At 43.8% G+C, this 22,516-nt stretch overlaps 1 protein-coding gene across 1 annotated transcript in view; it reads right to left on the bottom strand.

Moving 5' to 3' along the window:
• Positions 1-17,461, bottom strand: part of Syn (synapsin) — a 102,178-nt gene extending 84,717 nt beyond the window's left edge. The window contains exons 1-5 of the mRNA XM_046622735.2: positions 17,456-17,461; positions 16,331-16,519; positions 16,085-16,227; positions 12,928-13,258; positions 954-1,207 (exon numbers count right to left, since the gene is read on the bottom strand). Coding sequence (XP_046478691.1) covers positions 954-1,207; positions 12,928-13,258; positions 16,085-16,227; positions 16,331-16,519; positions 17,456-17,461 — 923 coding nt within the window. The remainder of the gene's footprint in view (positions 1-953; positions 1,208-12,927; positions 13,259-16,084; positions 16,228-16,330; positions 16,520-17,455) is intronic.
• Between the last annotated feature and the right edge of the window lie 5,055 nt (positions 17,462-22,516).

Here is a 22,516-nt window from a genome sequence, read left to right as displayed (position 1 = left end):
ATCGCGATAGAGTGAAAAATTACATTCGTTTACGAGCCTCGAGCCGCAGGACGATACGAGCACTTCGAGCCATCATCGCGCCTTCATTCTGCAGCAGCGTCAAGGACTCTGCGATGTGCACGGGTCATAATATAAAAGCTGTAAACCTTGGCACCTTTTATGGAACACGAGACTTAATTACCCGGTGCGCACGCGTGGGTCTGACTCTGCCGTATGCATTAAGGACTTCCTGCACTCCATCCTACCTCCACCTTTATGAACTCTGAATTATTTATGTCCTCGTTTTGTCACGGTTCCGGGGCGCCCATGTCCCAACCTCTCACCGTTTCACCACCGAGTCACAACTTCCGGTAGCCGTACGATGCCCGTTCAGCCAAAGATATTTCCCTCTTGTGATCGGAGCGAGGATTCGAGTATGAAGGAAATCGCGATCACAACGTTCGAGAAAATTCATCCATTCAAGAATAACGGCGAGAGAGAATTTCTCAGATTACCGAAAATGTCAGGCAAAGCAAAAAGCTCCCCCCTCCGAATGCCCCTTCACCAAGTTTATGCGGCTTTAAAGCGAAACGGTTTCTTTCGGCAAAGTTCTGCGGGATGATACGCGGAGCGACGAGCCAAAGTTCGTTAGGCAGGGGCTCTAAGCTCGGCGTTAGAGCACGAGCAGCTGTGTGCCTGAGGTTTTCTACAACCTCAAATTGCGCGGGGCCCTCAAGGCTGAGATTCAATTTCAACTGTTTGACCTGCAATTTACCGCCAAGTGTCTACTGTGTACACATTCATTAGCCCGTCTCAAGCGTGGGTGTTTCGAAGTTATAAGAGCCGGCTAGCGATGGGAGCTTCCAGGAATTACCCAACAGCGGTGACGCGGGTTCACGCAGCGATTAACCATCGCCGACGACACCTTCGCGACAATATGTAACACCGAACGAATACATGAGTGGCCTACTCACCGAATCACTTTTGTGCCGTTTCGAAATACCGCCATGGAGACGATCGTTCCCGCCTCGCTTGCGGTGAGCGAAAGCTCCCGGAACTCGGCTTGCTCAACCCGGATCTCGTAGTCTCCATGGAGCCGACGTCCTCGGAAGTATTTACTCCAATCGGTGTTCTGGTCGTCCACCACTAGCAGAGTGAAGCAGCGATCCTTGTTGTAGGAAGGACCACGCGTTGCTCCAGAAACCGCGGCGCCCAAGATCGAAGCACCCTGCGCAAAAAGAGAGGAATTTCGTCTTACTTTTGGCTCACCTCTGCGTTCATCGTTGATCCTTAGTGTCACACGCTATTCGAAATACGAGTACCCAAACTTACAAGAATCAAATCCAAATACTCATAGATCGACTTATAGATCATTTCTGAGCCATTCTTTAGAATTTGGAAAGGATTCTTAAGTTGCATCTAGTCATAGCCGTCTATAAATTGTACCAGTTTTTACACATTCCAGAAATCGGATTACATTTATTTATTCAGACTTGTCAAATTCACTACCGAGTTCAAGAATGCCTGTCGAAAACCAATTCGCCACATTCTTTCATTACCTGTTAAGATCTTCGACTGTGTTTGGAGAGACGACAATAGATAATGGATCGTTGGCGTGGAATCCGAGAATTATTGATAAATGCTTATAATAATTGATTGCTCACTAAAGATTCTTTATTTGAGAAAGATACACAGGTAATGCGATGTGTATACCGAGAGAAGAGAACGATAACTGACGATTTACAGGCGAGAATACACATAGATGATATACAGATATGATTTCGCAACAGTATCGAGAATAGGACGTAGATACAAAGCAGACTTGTTTTGAGTCGCGACACGGGCAAGCGGCTAGATTTGAAGTAGGGACGGACATGTAAACATTGCACGCGAGTGTGAGTTCGTGTATGATGATGATTTGAAATACTTTTGTTTCGACTTACGCATCGCTACTTTGACGAAACAGACTGAAATCCGAAATAGTTTGTACGATACGTAAAATTTCTCCATGAGAATCCGAAATTACATGTTCAAAATAGAATAGAGAAGAAACTTGCACCAGGTGCAACCGTAAACCGCATCGTTAGACTAACGAGACACGACACGATGGAATAGTGGATTGTCTTCAGACCACGTTCCGAGCTGTTCGCAAGGCAGAGTCAACACATAGCTACCAGTGCAGTACAGTGCACGTGATATGAACGTGCAGAGAGAGGTTGGATCTCATCCCTCTGTCACAGTATTAATTAGCGCTTCGAGAATGAGATTTTCATTTAGATTGATAAAGCCGGAAGCGCATGAAAGTGAAATCCGATTGGTTCTTTTGTTCGCGAACAATATCCGCCGGTGGTAATTAGCTGTAACTAAACAACGCGGTGTTGAAAAATATGCTCGATGCGAGTGCTTTACCAGCCGCCAAGAATCCGTATCCCGGGAAGTGTAGCATTCCGATCATCTATCTGGCTGGCAGTGTTCCACTTTTCGGTTTTATTAATTGAGACGACAAATTCACCACCGATCGACAACGGCCTCGGTAATTTTCCGGCTGAAGACGTCGAGAGGCGTCCTTAAGTTTGCTAAGAAGTCTCACCTGGAGCACCGGCGCACGTTCCGCTACCCGTAATGCACGCCAACGCTGAGCTTAAACTAAAATTCCGCGTCACCTCGGCACTGACCCAAATAACCAGACCCTTTCAAGCCCCATTTTCGTTCTCCAGCCTAAAGCTGCTTCCGCGAGAACCGACTCGGAACACGCCTCTCATAAAATAATGATAAAAGTTCCTAGTCTTTCGCGAGGCCGAGGGCAACATGCCTCCGCCACCGCGGGCGTGCCTAAATTTTTTATGAGGGTGTCGCTCGGATGTAGGGTGACTGGCTACCCGATATAGCCGCGAAGCCCCCTTCTTTCCCCCTTTCCTTAGTCTTCCTTTTTCTCCCCGTAGCCACGAGCCACCCCCGTGCTACTTATCTCCGCTGTAAAACGTAAGCATGTTTTATTTCCGCAGAGAGATTACACTGTCTTCCAATTACCGTTTTGAGCTTCGTTTATGGGGCACGTTTGCCACGAGATGGAAGGTCGATGTTAATATCACGCACAACTTCCTCCCATTTTCGCGGATACCAGTTATTCAGTTTTTCCATACAACGAGCAAATTGCGACGTGCCCGTATTCGTACCACGCCCACAGCGATAGCCAAACTCAGGCTGGATGAAATATCGAAGCGACTGCTGGTCGAAAGGGAGCCTGTTCTATGGAAGCTTAACACTTGTAATGTATGTTCGACGACGTCCCAACGTGAGCCCAACAAATTCCAAAAACCGCAGAGATTCGGCTTCGCGAGGTCACGGTTCACGCTGGGAGCTTTTAACGCGAAACAATTACGAGTAACGGATGAACGGTGCATTTTGCACAATTTCGAATTTGTTAACGACGCTATAAAACCTGATAGAATTTGCCAGTCTACGTAGATTCGCGCTTCGGCTCAGGTCCGGACATCGTTGATTAGATCCTGTTCTCAATTTGCAGACGAATAGCTCCAGGGGCAATTGCATCGAGCCCACCAGAGGAAGCAGTATACTTGTGAAAAATAAACAGTAACCTGTAATCTAAACGTAGTTTGCAAGCAGCGAAAATTCGGCAGCCTCTCTATTCGCTATGTTACGCGGTGTAAAAAGGGGGGAAGAAATGCAGGAAAACACGGAGCACGCGAAACAGGATCTGTTGTTTTAGGTCGAGCTGATATATAGATTTAGAAAAATAAATCAAGCCAGGAGGCATCGTGGGTGTCTCATCGAGCCTCTCCGAGCCTCTCAATCAAACCTTGTAACTACACGCGCATACTCGAGAATCAGGTTTTGCCGAAGAATTTGAACCTCTGCGCCGAGAGCGGAGCGCTCGTATCCAACGGTTAAATAAATACGAGCAATTTAATCCCGACGTTTATCCCGGTACCTGCAGCAGCTCGTGCAAGTGGTCGAGTTAAATTGATTCGAGGAACGAACGGAAGGCGGACTCGGCTAAGCCAACTAATTCCACGCCGAGGGTGCAGGACGATAGTTGAAGAGGAGTTTGGGACGAGCCTCGCCACCCTTTCGAACTTGTTCAACCCGGGTTGATTTCACTTATACTGCAGGCCAAAGGGGTGAAAGGTGCCGATAGTGCGAGGGCTGTTACCACGGCTTTGCGACGTGGCTGCTGGTGCGAGAGTCCCGTGCCAGCTGGACGTAAAAGTGTGTAGAACCGATAATAGCCGAAAGGGATGACGAGGGTCGCAGCGTTGTTTCGCTTTAAGGACTCCAGGACCGACCCTGTCGGAAATCCCGAGCACGCCATATTGCTCAAACTGCAATTACCTTCTCAATTGACAGACTTGGGATATCCGTAGTCGGGACGGTAGTTTCCCCTAAGCTGCCTGGAGCTTTTTCTTTCCATAACGCCGGCTGAGAGTCGAGTCACGATAACAAGGGCCCTTTTCAAAAAAAACTGCACAGCCTGACGCGTTGCTCGTGGGCACAATATCACACCGTAATGCCCCGATTTGAGGTCTTAAAGTCGACGGGTAATCGCTGCACCTCCGAAGCTGTTTCCGTGACAACCTTATACGCCGGGTACTTTACTCGAGGGCGACTTGCGTGGGCTTGACGTACTGATTCATCTGCCCCCTTTCACTCGCCAGTCAGAGGAGAAGAAATGGTGATATTTTTCTCTCTTTTGCCTTCAGTTTCTTGAGGCGTAAGAGAAGGCGAGGCTTCTAAATTACCCTGTACTTTAGCCGAATGGAATCTGTCACTGCTGAATCTTACAGTTTTGACTTGAGCTTTCGCGTCACCGGCAACTTACTCGATCTACCCTGTTCGAAATTACGCTCTCTAAGCTCAATGCCGCGGTTGAATGTCTACAAATTATTTCAGGAACTGCGTGTCAAATTTATGAATACAGGTCATATTATCACCTGACGTAATACCGAACGATATAATCGTTCCCATTCGTACGGTGATAAGTTGCCGCAAAGTATCGATTAGGTGATGTATGAATTGGTAATAAACGTGAGATACCTTGGAAATGAGTAGATATAACAATTATTTTGCCTTTGAGAAATATATCGACGTAATATTCAGTAATGTAAGCTCGCGCCTGAATTGTTTTCGTTTACGAATATAGCGAGACACATAAATTACGAATGAATTTGAAGCTCAAGCAGACTCGTTGAAGTTGAATTCGCAGCTTCGTGGTGTAACGAGTCAGAAGAGTAGAGAGATAGATAGATAGATAGATAGATCGCGTTTATTTATGCCATGACCCACTTGGGTTTTAAGGCAAGTAACATAAGATACAAGATCAGGATTTTACAATAGATCTAGTGATAATAATGCAACATAACAGAAGTGTAATATAATAAAAAGGATATATTACTAACTATGAACCAGGAAGATAAAATAAATAAATAGTTAACTAATAATAAATATACAATTTAGAGTTGATAATCAATGAAAATAATGATGGTTTACAATTTAAAGAACCGACGATAGGAATAAAATAATAGTGCACAATTTGATAGATGCAGGATAAGAATAGGTAGTACAGGAAGATATATAAAATAAATTAAAAGTAGTAATAAAATTAAGAATAACAATGAGAATAAACGTAAAACATAATAAAACGGAGATAGAAATACAATGAGAAGTAGAACAACAGTGGATAGACGAAAACAGAGAGAGAGAGAGAGAGAGAGAGAGAGAACATTTATTGACTCTGGAGCAATGCTCCCTAAGGGCCACAGGCAAATTGCGAAGAATACATATATATCATAAAATAAAATAATATAAAATAAAATAAAATGCAATCATATAGATAGATAGTATAAATATAAAAAAAATAAAAATAAAAAAAAAAATTTTTATAAAAATATTAAAATAATAAATGTACATAAAAATAAAAAAAAACAAAAATTGTAAAATATAAATATATAAAAATATTAAAATATAAAAATATAAAAAAATGAATTAACTTCAAACTAAAATTACAATAAAGATTAAAAGCTTAAAAGATTAAAAATTACATTCCGGTCAATCACCCGGACATCCCAGCCTCGCGCTCCTCCTCGGACAGCAGATATTTAAAAACGAGATGGCGAAAACTTAAAAGTGTTGAAGCACAAGTGATTTCTGGCGGCAAGGAGTTCCAGAATTTGATTTGATCCAGAGAGAGAGAGACAGAGAGAGAGAGAGAGAAAGAGAGAGAAGCTCTCAGATCTTTTGTCAACGAGTTTAATAATTCGGCTGGCTTTGAAATTGTATTACGTTATCCAACTCCAAGTAGTACGTAATTATTTACCTTTGACAATTTGCCTTCAACGCAATGATTATACACGGTCGTATCAAATTATTGTAAGCAAATTAGCGCCAAGTCAAGCATGTTGCCCAATTTTCCAACTAATTATCCGAAATTTGATGAAACTAACTTGCTCAATATATCGTTACGCGGCTCTCGGCAGCGGTGCTGCACGGTGTGTTTTGCATATTCCAACGCCCTGTACACGTATATGTATAATCTGCAGCCCGTATAACCATATCCCATATACAGAGCTTGGCAGTTGCATGGCTGAGTGTCTGATATAGGTCAGTGATTACGGCCAGGATGGAAAGCCGGCCGAGGACCAGAAACGTAAACACGCGATATGATACACAGTCGCCTTTTTTCCCAACTATTGCCAAGGGGTCTTCAAATATTTTTAGCCGTTTCCCTGTTGCCGTCACGTTGCGGAGAAGGATTATTCTTATTCGCCATAGTATACGTGAAATTCATAATGCAAAAGTATTATATATATTTATAGATCTTGAACTAGGAAGCAAAGTAGTACGGGGGAATTGCAAGAGTTGGTATGCCAATCAATTGAAGAGTCAAGTTTTTCACAATGCTTGCAGATTCTTTTTCTTTTTAAATTATTCGCTGTGCTTCCTTTATTTTTCGTTTTCGTCGAAGGTTAAGAAGGAAACTTTCGCGTAATGTGATTACTTTCGCACCACTTACGCGGGTCGTAAAATAAACTTGAAACGGCAACTCAGACTTAGTCATTCCTCGTACCTTTGGATGCATTATGTATTCATCATTTTTGTCGACAACTTCAATCCCCCGTAGCCTTATTTTCGCGGAACAAACTTAAAATCGTATTCAGGCCGATCTTTTCACGCGTAAGAGGATAAAATTCCTTGTTTCAATTTACATCAGCTTTCCGTCAAGTCAGCAAAGCGTCGACTCTAAATTTACTGTCTTTAAACCCATTTCTCGGTTTTACGTGGTATAATTTTACGACTCGCGGATACTAAGAGTCGTACCTACTTATGACTTCTGAAATATTCATTCTGTAATGAAAATAAGAATAATTTTCAATTTTTTCAGTATACTTCAACGAGAACTTGGTGTATTTTATTTTCAAATTATTCGAGAATTTATTTTCATCTCATTAAACCGTCACATCATTACCTAGCATACCTTAAACTTCATCCTGGCCTCCGTATCGCTTCACGTCTTCATCATAACCTATACGTGTCTCATTGTCAGTACACGAGAGAAGAATACGTTCCTGAATAATAATGATGGACAAGTTTCCTCGATAAAAAATCGCTTGCGCGTCTAGACTGACAACAACTATAACGCGTAAAGCACAGGATATGTAAGTGTATTATGTGCTTTTTGCAACCGTGAAACGTTCGCGTGGCTGCAAAAATTTTGCCAACAAATTGAAACGTTTGCCAGTATGGGGGGCTAAAAAAATTACTCTCCACTACCGGTAACGGACACATGCAAATTGGCAAGCTGCCACCGCGATCTCGGCCATTCCAGCCCTGCAGCGACGTGCTTGCACGCTTATTTGCATGAAACTCCAATTAGTTAATGCGGTTTTCTTCCCTCAGGTTTCCCCCCCTTTTTTTTCCTCTCCCACGCCGGTATGCATCTTATATGCCATTGCCTCGTTGCAATACATAAGTAAAGGAGATACTGACTTGGTTCGTACCTGTCGTTATAACCGATCAAAAGCTGCTTCCAGATTTATTAGGCAAAAGAATTGCGAATAGTTTTCGCCAGAGAAACGCACAGTTCTTCTAGTTACGAAATCGAATTATTCGTGATCGTGGGAAGCTATGGTTAAAATATTTTACATGCTTTTTCGCAGATGTTTGTGATGAACTAATCGACAAAATATCTCCAACGATTTGAGGTAAGAATAACTGCGCATGTATCCAAAAAATTAAGCTGCAGATCTGGCCCTGCCACCATGGTATTGGAAGATTTGTCGTCTTTGATCGAGCCACGTGCTTACTAGCGTACAGCCACGTTGTTATCCGCAAATTATAACAACATCTCTATTAATCTGTAGCCGCACCTATAACACGCAGCGTTAAATAGAGCGGCGTGTTTTAGCGCAAGGGTATGGAAAAAAACAACCACTGCGTCTGGAAGATAGGGATGAAAATAGGTGTCTATTTCCGGTTTATATATCTCGTTCCCTCGCCGGCAATTCAATGGAACTCGCAAACGCTTTGAAATATCTCTAGAGTTTACTGCATGCAGGCGGTCGAATGCATAGTGCAATAATGGGCAGGATGTATAGACATGCAGGATGAAATCTACGTGAAATTCCGGAAAGCTCGGAGTCTGCATGCACCGCGAGTGCATAGACTCCTGCATTTAGTCTGGATTATCCACTGCAATCGTCCATTGTGGTAATTTGATCCGTAGAAACAATGGCCTCAATTCTAACGGCATATTATCACTATAATTCAGAATTGTTACGAGAAACGGTCAGAATGATATTTTCGAATTAATTTCCCAACCAGATCGCACCTGTATTTAGTAACGTCGGCAAAACTAGATCATTGGCCATCAAATTTAATTCTCGGATTTTTCAAAGTTGACAAATATTTTGTCAAAACTTAAAACGGTCAGATTCAGTTGTTTTATTTTCGAAATTTTTGGGTTACGAACAGTCTTAGTCTAGGAATTAATTTGCAACCGTGTGTAACCGACTAATCGGCACCTCAGGAGAACAAAAATTGTCCAGGAAATTGTAGGATCAAACTTCCTGGTTCTCTGTTATCACAACGCCATATTGGGAACAAAACGAGCGACCGCGATGAGTGACGGGGACGTATATCGAAGGGTAAAAGCGTATCTGGATTTGAAGGAGGCTTGAATATCGATCCTCGTCGTGAAAGAAAACCAGCGGCAGGCCCGGATGCCCCTCGATATGCAATTGATTTCATCACTGGCGACGTCCCGAGTCGAAGGGAGGCGACAACTTACGCGCTCTTCAACCCGGGTTGTATTGAAATTTCCGATAAACGAGAAGAAAGGAAAGGAAGGCTTATGCGGTCGGATCTCGTCTAGCGAAAAATCTCTATACCGCTACTCCACATCACGGGCCGCCTGATGTCATCTTGAGACACGAAAAGAGAACTTAACTAGTCTCTTGGACTGAAAATTAAGCGACAAAATGACCGCAGCGATGAAATGAATTTCCGTAGAATTTAAGTTATTACAGGTTTTTAACCACGGTACTCGGCCTTCTAATTTTCCCTCCCTGATTATGTTGCCTGAGATTTTGAGCGATTAATTGCTACACGTTCCTCGACTTCTCCGGTATCTCAGAGCGGTGACCTCCTTCGATACAGAAAGAGTTGTTTATTATGGACAAGCGATGCGGGGGAAAATTGAATCCACTTCTTTCCGGCTCGAGAATGGATTTTCCGCGATGGGAGAAAGAGCCGGAGCTGACGTGCCTTGTACCTTTAACGAAGCGATTATCAATTAAAACGGCAACTCGGTGTTCCTGCAATTGTGATGTTTGAAGTTCAATGTTCGTTGCGAAGTTGAAAGAGCTGCGGGAAAACAGGCCACCACTACCCTGATAATTTATTCAATCAGCTTTACGCGATTGTAAAACCTTGAAAGCAAAGCGTCTGCCAATGAAATTGAAATACTTGCAAGCTTAATTCGCCCGGTCTGATGTTGCTAAGAGATGCGCAAGGTTTCGAATAAATTTAATCGACTTAATACCACGATTCGTTCTCGCAATTTTCAGTGTATCTGCAATCTGTACGCGGTACTCGTAGATATTTGAGCGAATAAAAAAACACAGGATCGACCTGCCGTGGTCAAAGAAACTAGGACTTTATTATCGCCGATACAGCTCGCTGGGTGATGTAGACAGCAGCCTTTTCTGCTCTTGTGAAGTGAACGATGCGAATTTATTTCCGAACAAGAGTATTTGATTGATGCCGAGACGCGAGGGTGAGAAAGAAATCGCGACAACCGAGATACTTTCGGAGAATCTCCTCTCACTTTTTCATCCGTGCTAAATCGAACGAGCATTTCCACCTGAATTCCTACTCAACGATTCCAGTCGGCAGTCTTCGTTCGTCTCTACTTTTCGTCACCTGTCGTATATACCGTAGTTACATTGAGTCGTAAAAGTCCGTCAAGTTTCAGATCTCCGGCTCTTCTCACCGTTTGGTCCTATGCAGGATAGAATAGATCGAATTTCCTCACTTTTATCTCAGATTCAACTTTACGCTCGCATTTTACCTCGCGCTCTCCTCTGAGAAGGTATTTTTATGACCCACATTTTTTATTCAAAGGGTTCGGGAAATTCTCAAATCAGATATCCGCTCTTCGATACATCCTGAAAAACCGACCGGAAAGCATACGATTTTTGACGGAGGCTGCCTTTTTTTCTCAAGGCTTGGCGAGGCTCGAATTTATACTGACATCTTGGAATATTTTACTGAAAATCTGTCGATATGTTGGACCCTAGATATACTTATATTATAATTTGATTTTCTACTCCAGTCGTGTTGTATTTTCTTTTTGGTGAACTCAATTTTTCCGATTAAAAAGAAACGTCAGTGAATTACGAATCAATGATCCTTAGTTTATGATAATTCTACAGAAACAAATGAACGCTAATTCTTAAGGATTAAGACTGAAAACAGATTGCCTTTGTAATTTCAATTATTCCAGTTCAGCGATATTTTTTATTAAGAAGCGGTCGTGTATAAACAGAGGAAGTTTGGATGTAAAGAGGTTCACCGGATGATTTTATTCCGGAAGTAGAGTGATCAAAATTTCTCACAAATGAATTGTATTGTTATTTTATTCATAAAATTATTGGATCGTGACTTAAGATCAGTGTAATTTTCTTACAACAATCAACTCATCGGAGGCGACTCGTATACTTTTCGCGATAAGTTTTGCGCCGCGACGACGACGATTCGTCGCATTAAAAGTGACGAGCGTATTCAATCTGACGTTATCTGTATACCCACTGGGGTCGGTGTAGCGTTTGGATGGACCGCAGAGGGGAATTAGCTACACTCTAAAGATCAAATCGTGAAAAGATTTGGGAATCGCGTGGCAAGGAAGGTAGTCGAGTCGGCGAAGATAAGGTTCTTTCACGCCTCAACATAAAAGCCCGGCGTCTCACTTGATGCTCGAGTCTCAATTCCAAGGGTCAGAATCGCGTTACTCATCCATTGTATTCGCGGCGTGTCTTCAAGATTGGCGATGTCGCCATTACACGCGTGCGCCTATTGTCTACGGGTCGTCAACTTTTATACTCGACCTATTAAATATAACGAGACAAAACATCGGCTCGCCTTATACCGCTTCGTTATTAACGATCCTTCGATATCGCATCGCCGTGCAGGCAAGAAGAGCTCTTCGTCTACCCTTACAGTCGTATTGCTCGCAGGATCGTCGTCCCGTTACCGATCTAACGAGATCTCCCGCGCCTCGGGCGTCGACGAAGCTTCAAGGATCTCGATAAATACAAAGCCGAGAAAACAGGCGAGCCGCTCCCCAATTTACCGCTTGCGTTACCTCCGCACCTTCGAAAATTTCGATCCAAGCTAAGCAAGCAGGAAATATTTGATTGGCCTGAAGGAATCAGCAGTCCTATAACTTCCCGCTATATCTATACTTTGCCAAGGTACAAGAATTTTTCACTGCAGAATCATTTTTATTTTCCCAACAACAAATGATAAAAAAGAAAACGATCTTCTCGGGGTTGCAGATAATCTTATTAATTACGAGTAGAATAAATAGCCAAACACATGGATCAAATTTCGTCTAAATTGGTCATTCCGCTTTCAAGTTATCGTCGAGCAAAAAAATACACTGTTTTGCATGCAGTTCTAACAAGCAAGCTATACCCCAGTGTGACCTGTCGATACTGTTCAAACTTTGTACACTAAAGAGTCGTAGTAGGGTAGCCTTACTTGTAAGTTAGAATGAATCGCGTCGATTGATACTAAGATCACGAAAATTTACTCTCCAAATATCGTCGGATAAAAATTGAGCACACAACACACGTTCTTCTGGAAATCCAACTCTGCCATATTTTATTTATTTATTTTTTTTTTTTTGACTACACAATAATATAATTCTGGTCTGAATATGCTTCAAAGCCGAGTGACCGTTCACTTGGAGATCTAATGAATGATTTCTGTTCTCTATCACTGCTTTAGAGTGATATCTATCGGTTTCTACCTCATCACGTGATTCTCGTTTATTTCCATTGATATTCAATATTACTACTTAACTTCCAACCGGAAATCAACAAGAGCACGCGATTGGATAGGAGTGAACAGAAACGTTAATGCGAATTTAAACCACTTGATGTCGATCACCCCAAAACTTACAACGATTCCCACATGAATTCCAACGCACCGATTTCTTCACCACTGTCACGCGATTCGCAATGCTTTCCGATGATTTCAGTCTTCTCAATCGATTCCTCCTCACTTCAAATAGCATACATCAGTCGTTCAAGTAATTCCTTCGATTTACAATTTGAATTCCAACTGGTCAACGTCTACGCGACTTCCTTGAGCGAACGACCCCCCGTCCAGAGCTTCGGTAAGTTAAAAATACGAAGGCGAAGGACTCACCTGGTCACGAGCAGCTCCTGTCAGGCTCTGAACCCTCTGCAAAAGACTCTCCCTGGTTTTAGCTGGGGATGAAGGGGCGCTGGTGGTCCGCGATCCGGGGCGCAGATTGAGACTCAGGTCGCCTCCTGCAGGCTGCTGTGCCCCCGAGGGTGGTGCTCCGGGGACCGGAGGCTGGCTGGGGGGTGGCGCGGGTGTCGGTTGGGACTGCAGGGGCCTCTCGGAGGAGGCGGTGCCCTGATAGGACGGCACTGCGTCCTGCTGGCTGACGGAGGTCAGCCCGGAGCTGGTATCGTCGTCATCTAGCTCCGAGCTGAGGTCTCCCGACGAGAATCTGCGGGAAATTTGATTTTTCCTTTTCTTCTCGTTATTATTATATTGCGAAGCACTGCAGGTGGGGGAACAAAGTGGCCTATTCTAATTGACAAATGATGATACATACATATATGTGTGTGGTACGTATAATTTGATTCGGAAATAAAACGATCGTGACCGTCGTTTGTATTAACTCAGGGTGCAGCGAAGGGCGCACCGAAATTTCTAATTACGAAGCAATGACGCCATGGGAATATAAACGAATCGCGTTACTTTGCGATGTGAGTGCAAACTTAGGCTACAGCCATAAGCGTGAATCACGTTAATATTATACGACTAGCTTTGTTTCCTGCGAGCCTTCGCGTCACGTGTTGTATAATATGATGTGTAATGTGAAAACGGCGTACCGACAGTTAAAAAAAGAAATATTAATGCAATTGTAATAATGATAATTAATGATATTCATACTAATAATGATGATACAATTTTCCATGCCATGACAATTGCGATGGTATAGAAACGCTTGCGGCTCATGAAATATAAATGAATTTCAATATCGGCAAAGAGGCGCGGATGCCTTCGATAGGAATTAATTTGCAGTACGGTCTCTTTTTTTCACTCTCACGCTTTATCTTTTTTTACATTTCTGTCCATCCGATTTAATGAAATTACCATATCCCCGATGGTGCGACAAAAATAATGGATTCTCAATTTGTTTAATTGGCTCTGTACGGAAGATTTTTCGTGCGGAAAGGTGGCAACGAAGCTTGCAAAAATTGCGTCGTTCCATATGTACAGAGCACTCAAATCCGCGTCCGCCGAGTGGAGAAATCAGAATTCGTTAAGTGTATATCGAATCGATTTGCCTACACGATTCGCTTGTATTACCCAGTGCGAATAATTTCAACGTAACGTTAGCTGAGATTTAACGCGACCAACCTAACTCATTTTTGAAATAATTGCGCTACACAGTTTGCGAATAATAAAATAATTTTCATACGTAAACTCGATTGTGTTGTTTTCTGCAGAATTAGGTTGTAAAAACTCTCGTATACATAAATTAAATTATACTCTCAAAAACCATGCAAATATTAATTTTCTCTGAACTTATAACGATCCTGTTCGTTATAGCCTGGACAATTTATTATCCAATTCACGTATAAAAAAGTGTTTGCGGCATGTAACGCACAGGATCGGTCAAAGTTCCGTGAGTGAATTGAAAATGAAAAACGGAAAGCTTTGTTCGCGAAGCGTCGTGTAAAGTAGCCCGTCTGCAAGGTATATGTACGTAACAAGTAGATGGGAAGATATTAAAACTAGTTGGTAAGCCAGGAGATTCCGATTGTAGAAGAGAAAAGCGAGCAGGGCGCGTAAACTACACCCATCTATCCGAAAGTTATAATTGCGATGAAAATTAACCCTCTATTGTTTCGTTTTAATAGAGTTTAAACGTAGAACTCGAGCTGAAAGTTCGTTACCGGTTATAGCGGAATACGAGAAAAAACATCGTAAGAAAGCGCGTGAAAATTTCGACCTTTTGAATTTCAATCGAACGGAGTCGAGACGCGGAGGAAAAAAAACCCAGTAATAAGAGCGAATATCTACCGTATTTCCCGCGTATAAAGACATCCCGGGATTCGTTAACGAGACAGAACAAACGATGCTGCCACTTTTATCATCCACGGAAAAAGGAGGGAAGGAAACCGCCCGAGGGAACAAGCGGAGGAGTGAGAATAAGACGAATGTACTCCCGCAGAGAGGTTCATGCCAGGTAAAATTCTAATGTACCTTCGAGTCGTACGGAATGAGTTTCACCTGCGGGAATCGCGAGAGCTGTCCGCCTTTTTTGTATCCCCCTCGACTTTTCAACTCTCAAAGAAATATTTGGCACATTGCCTATCCGAACGTCCCTACCATCATCCCCACTGGGTACAACGTGCTGCAATTTCAACCGCAAATACATACTTCGTAGAATTCTGCCGTCTGCACCTCAGGCACACCGAGTCGATTGATAGAATTTAAAAATTTTCAAAGACAATATTTCACACGTTACAAATATCATTCAAGAGTGTAAGATAATCCGCGTCAACTTGCAATTTATTATATAATACTTGATATTTTCTGTGAAACTGGCCGCTCAACGCCAGCAGATACGCAACCGGAAATACATATTTTACGTACGAGTCAGTATCTACTGCCGTTTATGAAATGCAGCGCGTCTACCAGTGTCTAAAAATGGACTTCCTCATGTCGGAGGCACAACCAGATTCGATATTTTGTTTCGTCAGAATAATCGAGATTGTCTGTCTTGATTAACGACGCAATGCCACGCCATCATCTCCATTTAAGGGAGTAGAACACGTACCGGTGATTATATCACCCATAAAAAATCTTCGCTATTCGAATTCTGGCAAGCTTCGTTGGACGCATCGCCCATTGTTTAAAATTTCGTATAATTAAACCTGCTTCTTTTTTTCCTTTTCGTGAAGCGGTGAATACGTGCATTGTACTGCACGAATCTACGAGGTGTTATACGTGACAGGTGACGCGAGGTCAATTCTAAGCCAATTCAATTTTCACACAAGTACCAAATACTCGGAGTACCAAACGAGTCAATCCGCGTTGTGTATGAGCAACTCTCGATATTAGTATAGGTACATAATGTAGAAATAATGGAGTGAAGCTGAGATTAAATTTGTTGAAAAGGGGTGGCCGGATACGTGTCCGGAAACAAAGGGAAATTAACCCTTCATCCGTGAAACACTAAAAAATTTGCGCATAGGTATACAAGAGCGAATCGGGAGTGTATCACGAGTGTTAGACATGCTGGGTAAAGTTTACTCACCTTCGTTTCAAGTAATTGACATTTGAGGTGAAAGATTGGCGGAAGCTGGAGAACGAAATGTTGCCGGATGTAGGTGCGTTGCCGCAATATTTGGCGCACCCGCCGCGACCGGTAATTTTGCCGGTTCTTCTTTCTTCACCGATTCAGAAAAATCTGAGGACAAGTCTTAGAAGCTGCCGCTGCTGCTACTGCCGCGTTGCTCTTATTCTCGGCTGTACGATCTCCCCGCGGTTTTACACTTCGTACTTTGTGTGCGTTGATCGATTGCTTGATTGCTGGTAGGACAACTTCCGGTTCGGAGCTGCCCTTGCGATGCTTTTGAATGATTCGCGTCGCTTCGATGTCTTTGAGATCGTTTTTTACGTTGTACGTTGGTCGGGTCGTTGTCGTCGTATCAGTTTTCGTCGTCGTCAACCGTCGAGTCGAGGAATAACGCTTGAAAGTAAAGTAATTGAAAATTAAAGGGTGAACTAAGAGAGGTAAGGAAGGAGAAAATAAACAATCCAAGTTTAAATCTGAAACAGATAATGTGAAAAGAGTGGTTAAAGCAGCGTATCGAGATGGTATACCTACGTACAACTGCAATGATCGTTTATAATTGCCTGAACTGGCGAATATCGTAAAATGGAAGAGCCGGGCACCGGGGACTGTGCAATTTATTAAAAAAGTTTCACTTTGGGAAAAACCTAGCTTCAGACGGGAATAAGGTGAACCTTAGACCATAACCGCACGCGATCCGACGGCGGAAGCCACGTGAATTACGAACCGTAATATAGCCGGGAGGCCAGAGCGAATAGAGGCCTTAAATCAGGAACTTTATTCCGGTGGAAATTTTTTAGACGTTGAAAAGACAATGACGTGAATTTAAATTTAAATTGGATGAAACACCGCGAAGTGGGAGAGTCGAAATCCTAGCTTTGCGTTTCTTTCTCATGTGTATCAAGGCCCAGTATCCCACTCAGAAAGGCGCCTACGCGGAATAAAATTTTAAATCTCTCGTTCTTTCGCAAATTCAAACTCGAAATTGAATCTCGGAGAGATTATCCGGACAGCGTTTTCGCAGATGAAACGCTGGGCATGGGTAAGATTTTGGAAAAATGACTCCCCGCAGCATCACCTTGAATTCTCATGCTTTATCTTATTCATTTGCTTCCATGTCTCCCCTTTTTTCGCGCTCGGGAAATCCAATTTAGTATAAGCAGATTAGCTTCGTTCTTATCGAGTTAAAAAAAGAATGACGTCGTAAAAGAAATTATGTAGCGTAAGTTAAGGCTCCCACGTTGGCGCCACCCGAAGAATATAAATTAGAGAGCTGCAGGGGCGGATTGGGCTGAGCACTGAAAGCCTTCGGCGAATCGAAAGCGGATTTACCTTCATGTAAAGGATTCTTCGCTGCCTAACCTTGCTCAATCCGACCCTACATGCCCTACGACCGGTTCTGTTTCGACCCTGGCAAAACTTTCGCCGTACAAACTGGACCACTTCTAGGCGTATCCGCGGATGCAACTCCCTCCTTTTTCTTTTAACGCGTATCATCAAAACTTTTTCTCACTACGTTATATCCGGAAGAGAAATAGAGAAAATTGGCGGGAAGATACGCGGTGCGTAGACTTTATAGGCACGTGAGTGTATTTTCCAGTTCATTCTTTCCTCTGCCACCCCCCCCCGCCTTCCGCAGTGTCGTAATTCGTTCCTTGGAGGAGGGCCACTCAATCCAACCTCAATTTCTCGAGGCTTCAAGCCCTCCACTCGGGACGCTCAACGAATTCCTTGGATCCCTTAAGTTCAACCCCTGGTTTTCCAAGTCAACAAGTAAAAAGTAGGTAGGTAATCGTGATAAACTTGCAGGCCGCAGAGACGCGGCGAAATTGACGGGAAACTAATAAATGCGCGTAATTTGAAACAACTGGTGTGCTTAACGAAGTTGGAAGCTCCGCGCTCCGATGGTGTGAGGAATAAAAGAGAAAATTTTCTAATGGAAGAACAGGTTTGAGCTCGCAAAAAGTTTGTGCAACTTAGCTTATGCATCTTCAGTGCAAGCTACATTCGATAAAGTTTCGCGATCGGCTTTAAGGCGATCAGGATATTTCCTCGCGCTTTCGTCAAAGTTGCAATAACTTTTCCGGCTTTTACCCCGACGTCAGCGTCTTTCTCATCAAAGGATATTGCATCTTGCAGCGCTGCGGCTCCCCTGCAGATGAATTCACTACACGAGACCCACCATCTTAAATCCGTCTAATACCCGCCAATCTTTATCCTCTCCCTTCCCTCTCGCTCTCTCTCCATTTCAAAATCCTGATATTGAAATTCCGTAAATACAAGTAGCGGACACTGATTTAGATCACCTATAAGTCCAAGAAGAAATTCCTTCAACCGTCGCATTTCCTCGAGCATCGGTTATAACCCTCGCAGAACTTTGGCAGAAAAGAGAAGAAGATTCACAATGGAAAAGTACCTCGATAATCCACCATGCTTTCCAGCCCGAAGAATGTTGAATTGAAAAAAGTAAGCAAGCACCTTACGCCGAGTGGTCGTTGATTTCCACCTGCAGGCAGAGGTGGAATCAAGACCATGCTGCTTTCGTTAATGAACTTCGGAAGTCACTCGGAACAAGTTTTTTTCCACAGTGCTGAATATACTTACAATACGCACGGCAGACGGAGATGAAGAGCAGTAAATCATTTCTCGTGAGATCGGTAGACGTTTGACGTCCAGTCGTGCGTTTTACGCTTCTCCAAAACGTCGGGAATCAGGACCAGAAGGCAACGCGATTCCCGGGTTGATTTAACGCAGAGAATTTGCATAAATCAAACAGTGTCGCTATCGCCGCTCGTCTGAAAAATTACTGACTGAAGAACTCTTTGCTGGCCATCTTCTCCCGCAATTTTGATGCATTAATCGGAGGCCAATTATCCATAGTTGACTACAGGGGTAAATGGGTATCGAGTCGGTACACGATAGTATAGGTATAGGCTTAAGTGACGAGAACTCTGGAGTTGAACAGGCGAGCAAGGAACCGCGCGTGTTCAGCGGACTGAAGAAACGATAACTCACGGACGTCTGAAGGAGCCTGCACGACGGTAATTTCCCCTCTTAAATTCGAGGCTGACTTCTTATCTGTCACTCCCACGATTCTGTCCCGAGGGACTCGAACCGTCGCGATAAGATCACAGACCGAGTAAAAGATCCCGCGCGAGAAGAAGTCAAGGAGTCTACACCCTCGACCCTGGAGTGGCAAGTGTCCTGCACACACCCGTAACTGTACGCCAGTAACTGAGAGGCAGCGCAAAGCGGCTAGGTGGACCCGAGGTCTGAGCAAATGGTTTTCGAAATCGCAAAGTTCAAGTTGGATCCCAGCCATCAGTCGTGAACCAATTAACCCGTTTACGCCGAGTCGCTATACGTGCACCGCTTTGCAGAGAAGGGAACTATCGGATGGGGTTTGAGGATGAAGAGCCAACACGATGGCGCAAAGCTGCACACGAACATGGCGCATACATTCACGCACTGTGCTGCTGCTGCTGCTGTTGCTTCATTGATTGCAACCCGTAGGCAAAGCACGGCTGGTTCTGCAGTCCCGACGTCGTATAATATCAATAATCGTCGCAGGTGTGACGCATTCGAATCAACCATCGCGATGTCTAGAGAGTTACTCACAATCCATTATCTGTAATCCCAGAGTTTGTTGATTAACGGTATATCCGCGGAAAGTAGTCTTCCCTTTTTAATCGTGCGCTGATCCAAACGGTCGCGAATGCTGAGAGATCGATTCGTGACTTCCGGCAGCTCGCAAGGATCGCGAAATTCTGATATGATTGCAGGCCGGCATTAAATCCCTTCGGCGCATTGCAGTACCGTGTGGGTGAATTTGTAATTACATACTTCGATCTGCCCACTCTTTTCCACTCGTTAACTTGGCGACGTTACGCATATAGTTTGAGTCAGTTAAGTGAACGGCTAGAGAAGAACATTATAGTAGCACCCTTTTCTCGGGTTTCAGCAAAATTCTTTCCACCCTCAAGAAAACTGGCATTAGCGTTGATTGTTAATTTTTCATTACTATTATTAGATACCGACGCGTTGCGGATAGGGCGGGGAAATGGAAGGCTTGTATTATCGGGGCGTGATCTCGTTCACAGTATCGTTATCCGGCAGTACCTACTACGGGGGGCTTGTGACAGCTCGTGTACATCAAGATTCGTGGCACGCAAATTCCTCGTCAGCGTTAGTCGCAAAGGTGTAGTTACTCGTATAGATCGTGCGGAGTCCCGCAGGTTGTTATTATTCGAAATCTTTGAGCCCAGGGGTCGCTGCACTCACTCGAACTTTGTCAATCAATTGCTGAATTTCCTGACGAAACCTGCAGTGTGTCGAGCCGCGCGGTTATCGGGGAATGAAACGACGTAGCTGAGGTACAATATCCTGCCTAGTCCAGAATCGAGTCGGAAATAGGACCGGAGCCAAAGCTGAAATCAAATATCGCCGGTGAGTTGCGGAGCCAAGACCGTGATTAAACCGTCCCACCCCAATATGCACCGAGGGTGGAAGTTTCTCTCGGCTGATTAATTGCAAATAGAACAAAAAAGAGAGTCGAACCGAGAACGAGAAAGCTACGTGATATTTACGCTCCGGATCTGATTACGCGCAGTTGACCTGTTTTCCCCGTAAGGGGAAGAAGCCGAGAGTATCGTTTGACGATATAAAGAATTTGAGGAACAGCGATTTAAAACTCGCCGAACGGTTTCGGATAAATCTCGAAAAAGTCGCGCGTCGAGATTCCGTTCGTATTTCTTAGAAGGCTTACGTACTTCGACGGGATGTATTAGGTTCAACGTTTCGGTTTGGGTACCCGAATATCTATATACGCACATTCAGGCGAACACTTGCGCGCCCTTCGACAGGACCGTGTGAAAATCTTCGAATTAAATCCAAGCTCTCGTATAATACAGACGATGAAAAGAAACTCGCGGAGAGGATATCAGAGGCGTAATTCCAATCCCAAGATGGATATATACATGGTGCGCAAATTTACAACTTGTTGGAGAAACTTAAGTTTGTTGGATCGTTACTTATCCGAGGATCGTCTGGGCGCTTTATACACCCGTAGAAACTTGTACCACGCCTAATGGTTACGTCGAGTGGCCGTTGTGCCAGGGACAGAATGCCGGACGACTGAATGGCGGCGCAGAAACGAGGATAACTTTGACCAACAACTATCCATTAGCGCTCGCCCGCGACATTAAAAGTTGGGAATAAAAGTTGGCGTACGCACAATGAAAAGCGAGGAAGGTTATTATGCGCTTCAGGGTTGCGCTCGAAGGAGTCGCCCCCGCGTTTTCCACTAGTTAGTCACCGCGAATGCCGCACGCCGCGTCAACTTTCCGGATGATGCAGGTGTAATAAATTTCGCGAAAAGTTTTCCACCCGGGGCGCGAATTATTTCATGGATTTAGCTTCCGTCTTTGCGGTCTTACGAAGAACTCTAGGTAGGACTCTACTCCTCCGATCTTGATCTAGTTCGCACATGTTATATAGCGCATCGAAAACTAAGAGACACGAATATTTATTTTATTTGCTAATAAACGGTTTAGAGGGATGAAAACGATCCCTAAAGATGGGCACCCAACCGGATCATTTTTCGATGCGCTTAATGGATTTTATGTTTCTATTCGTTAATAAAACATTTCAGCGTTGGTTTCGTCCAAATCCATCAAGCGCGTCAAGAAATCACCCCGTTGGGTGCCCATCTTTGTGGGTCGTTCTCAACCCTCTAAACCGTTTATTAGCAGATAAAAAAATATACGTGTCTCTTAGTTTTCGATGCACTACGACATGTATGAACTAGATTAAAATCTTGTTAGCTATCCCCGTTACGTAATGCGTTGCACCCGAACGTCGGATGAAAAGGTTGAGGAAATTAGCAGAAATGTGCTCGAGCTTAATCCTCGACGCTGTAAGGTCGGCTATTGTGAGTTTGAAATAGAAAACTCAAGATCTGGAACAACTTTGGGGGGGAGGAATAAACGCGTTTGATGCGTATCTTTTACGGAGCCGTAAGTATAGTACGTGGATATATCTTGCGGTGATTGAAAGCCTAGCCATTACCTGTAGTAATGGTTTTTTTAACGGGAAAACACGGCGGGAGGAGGTGAAAAAAGCAATTTCAGCCGGACCCGCGATTTTTAATATCGCCGTTTCGTGCTGCAGGGCCGCCTGCCATGCGAAATTCAATGAACTGGGAAGGGGAACTCGATAAAGAAACCGTTTCCAGGAGCAGTGAAGACGGAAGAGTTTATCCTACGTGGCGGGAAAGCCGGAGGAGAGAGGGTCGAGAAAATTGGAACGTGCAGCTGATGATTTTTGCGGTGTCTGAACAAGGCGAACGTCCCGAGGCTCGCTTTTCGCTTCACGTTTCTCTCCGCCGACTATACA

The sequence above is a fragment of the Neodiprion pinetum genome, chromosome 4, assembly GCF_021155775.2.
Source record: "Neodiprion pinetum isolate iyNeoPine1 chromosome 4, iyNeoPine1.2, whole genome shotgun sequence".
NCBI lineage: Eukaryota > Metazoa > Arthropoda > Insecta > Hymenoptera > Diprionidae > Neodiprion > Neodiprion pinetum.
The sequence above is the reverse complement of the archived record's forward strand: the minus strand, read 5'-3'. Positions and strand labels throughout refer to the sequence as shown.